At 36.1% G+C, this 2,421-nt stretch overlaps 1 protein-coding gene across 1 annotated transcript in view; it reads left to right on the top strand.

Annotated features, from left to right (window-relative positions):
* HELRODRAFT_166730 (hypothetical protein) overlaps positions 1-2,421 on the top strand; it is a gene marked incomplete at both ends in the record, with an annotated part of 4,420 nt that continues 1,999 nt past the window's right edge. The window contains 7 exons of the mRNA XM_009011953.1: positions 1-191; positions 391-505; positions 629-852; positions 916-1,007; positions 1,355-1,494; positions 1,643-1,765; positions 2,012-2,243. Coding sequence (XP_009010201.1) covers positions 1-191; positions 391-505; positions 629-852; positions 916-1,007; positions 1,355-1,494; positions 1,643-1,765; positions 2,012-2,243 — 1,117 coding nt within the window. The remainder of the gene's footprint in view (positions 192-390; positions 506-628; positions 853-915; positions 1,008-1,354; positions 1,495-1,642; positions 1,766-2,011; positions 2,244-2,421) is intronic.

Here is a 2,421-nt window from a genome sequence, read left to right as displayed (position 1 = left end):
ATGAGGCTGTTTTCTGATGTAGTTAAAGGAAAAGTAGATAAGCTTTCTTCTGATTTTAAGGTGGCGCCAATATCCTTCACTGACACAACAAATAAACTCGAAACATTCAATGACAGGGAGAAAAGAGAAAATAATATCATTATCTATAATCTGCCAGAGAGTGATAGCCACAAAATTGCAGCCAACTACCTGTTAAAGAAAATTACTAGCTCGATATAGATTCAGAATTGATCGAGGTGTTCAGGATGGGAAGTCTGATGAGAACAAGTCCATACCCATCTTGGTACAGTTTGTAAGTACTAACACTAAAAATCTGGTGCTTGCAAACTGTTATAAATTGAGTAAATCTGTTAATTTCAAAAAGATCATAATTAACCATGATTTATCCAGGGAAGACAGAGTTAACAACAAAAAAATGTTGGAAGATAAAAAAAAGGAGATTGGTGCCAAAGATAATGTGGCTAATTGGTCCTTCAGATTAAAGGGTAAACCAGGAGATTTTCACGTTGTTGCTTTTAAAAAACAAAATTTAGTGTCAGAATAAATTCAAGCCTTGGAAGCTAAAACAATTTAAGTGTTTTTTTTGTCTAATATTGATTCTTTGTCAAACAAATTTGATGATTTAAAGCTGTATTTGGAAAGACTGGTTGATTCACCTGATATAATTGCATTAAATGAAGTCAATCCTAAGAATTTCAGTTCATGTAGAGTTTTGTCAAAAGTCAACCTAGATGGTTATTCAGTACTCACTTCTGGTTTTGCTGAGGTTAATAGAAAAGATTTACTATTATTCTACAAAAAATCATTGGTAGTATATGAGGTTGTCACAAATTCAACTTTTAAAGAGTTTATGTTAGTCAAGCTTTGTTTTTCCAACAAGATTTTGAATATTTTAAATATTTTGTTTATTTACAGAAGCCCCTCATCTAATGATAAAAATAACAGCAAACTGTTATCACTGATAGCTGAAGGACTGGCAATGACTAGAGATTTTATGATTGTCACAGGTTGAGGTTTAGCATGCGGCGCCTCATGATTTAATCTTAACGGGGTTGCCGCATTGCGGAAAAAACAAAAAATATATAAAGCGATAATAGGAGAATTAGTGGGTCAGAACGGCGTAGTTTAACTCTTGGTTGATAGTAGACGGTAGAACTTTGCATTTTAGTAATTATTGGTTTAATTTGGAATAAAAACGTTTGGTAGTAGGTTTGGCGGTAGGACGTTGGCAGTCACAAGTCTAACTGGAACGTCGTTAATAGGAATAAAGTGGTAATTGGTGGCAGGTAGTAGTAGCGGAGTCAACAACAACTCCAACACAACAGCGTCGTGATAACAACCACCACAACTACAGCAGCTGCAACAACCAGTTATTTCAACAACAGCTCCAACTCAATAGTGTCGTGGTTTCAGTTATTTCAACAACTCCAACTCAGCAGCGTCAGGGTAACAACCACCTCAGCGACAACAACTCTTATCCAGCAACGTCGTGGCGTCAGTTATTTCAACAACAACGCCAACACAACAGTGTCGTGATAACAACCACCACAACTACAGCAGCTGCGGCAACCAGTTATTTCAACAACAGCTCCAACACAATAGTGTCGTGGTTTCAGCTATTTCAACAACTACTCCAACCCAGCAGTGTCAGGGTAACGACCACCTCAGCTACAACAACTCTTATCCAGCAACATCGTGGCGTCAGTTATTCCAACAACAACACTCGCACAACAACGTGACAGTCTATACCGTAGTAATAAAGCACGTTTGTCACCCCAACGACAGTACATACATTAACTTAATAATTGAACAATATTTTGTTAATTTGTATTCTATTTCGATTTATTTGAATATCAAGAAAGCTTATTTTCTGTCTCTACACATCAAATTTCAAGTCTTTTGATAGAAGCCGTAAAGAACCTGTTACATTGATGTTGGGGGATATAATAATAATAATAACAATATTAAAAATAATATGATCTCAGCTAACTCTATTGCCAATTTTTTGCAGCAATGTTTTGATAAATTCTATAAAATCATTAATTCAACTTACAGTTGGTACTATCCAGCATCAAACATCACGCTTAGATCATCAGACCCTTCATTTATCAGCCCATTCATCAAATTTCTACTTCGCCAAAAAAATAAACTCATGAGATTAGGATTCACCGTCAAAGCCGCAGCGATCACCAAATACATCAGTAAACTTATTATCAACTTCAACTCGAAAACTTTCACTAATAGTAAGCGTGGAAACAAAGCCATGTGAGAACAAATCAACATGATTAGAGGCTCTGAGAAATCACTCAACACATAAACCGTGCAGCATATTGATGCCAACACACTCAACACCCACTATGCTTCCATGTCAACCGACCAGTCCTACAAAATTCCACCAACAAAAGCTACTACAATCAATAG

The sequence above is a fragment of the Helobdella robusta genome (assembly GCF_000326865.2).
Source record: "Helobdella robusta unplaced genomic scaffold HELROscaffold_10, whole genome shotgun sequence".
Lineage (NCBI taxonomy): Eukaryota > Metazoa > Annelida > Clitellata > Rhynchobdellida > Glossiphoniidae > Helobdella > Helobdella robusta.
This window is presented reverse-complemented; position numbering and strand designations above follow the sequence as displayed.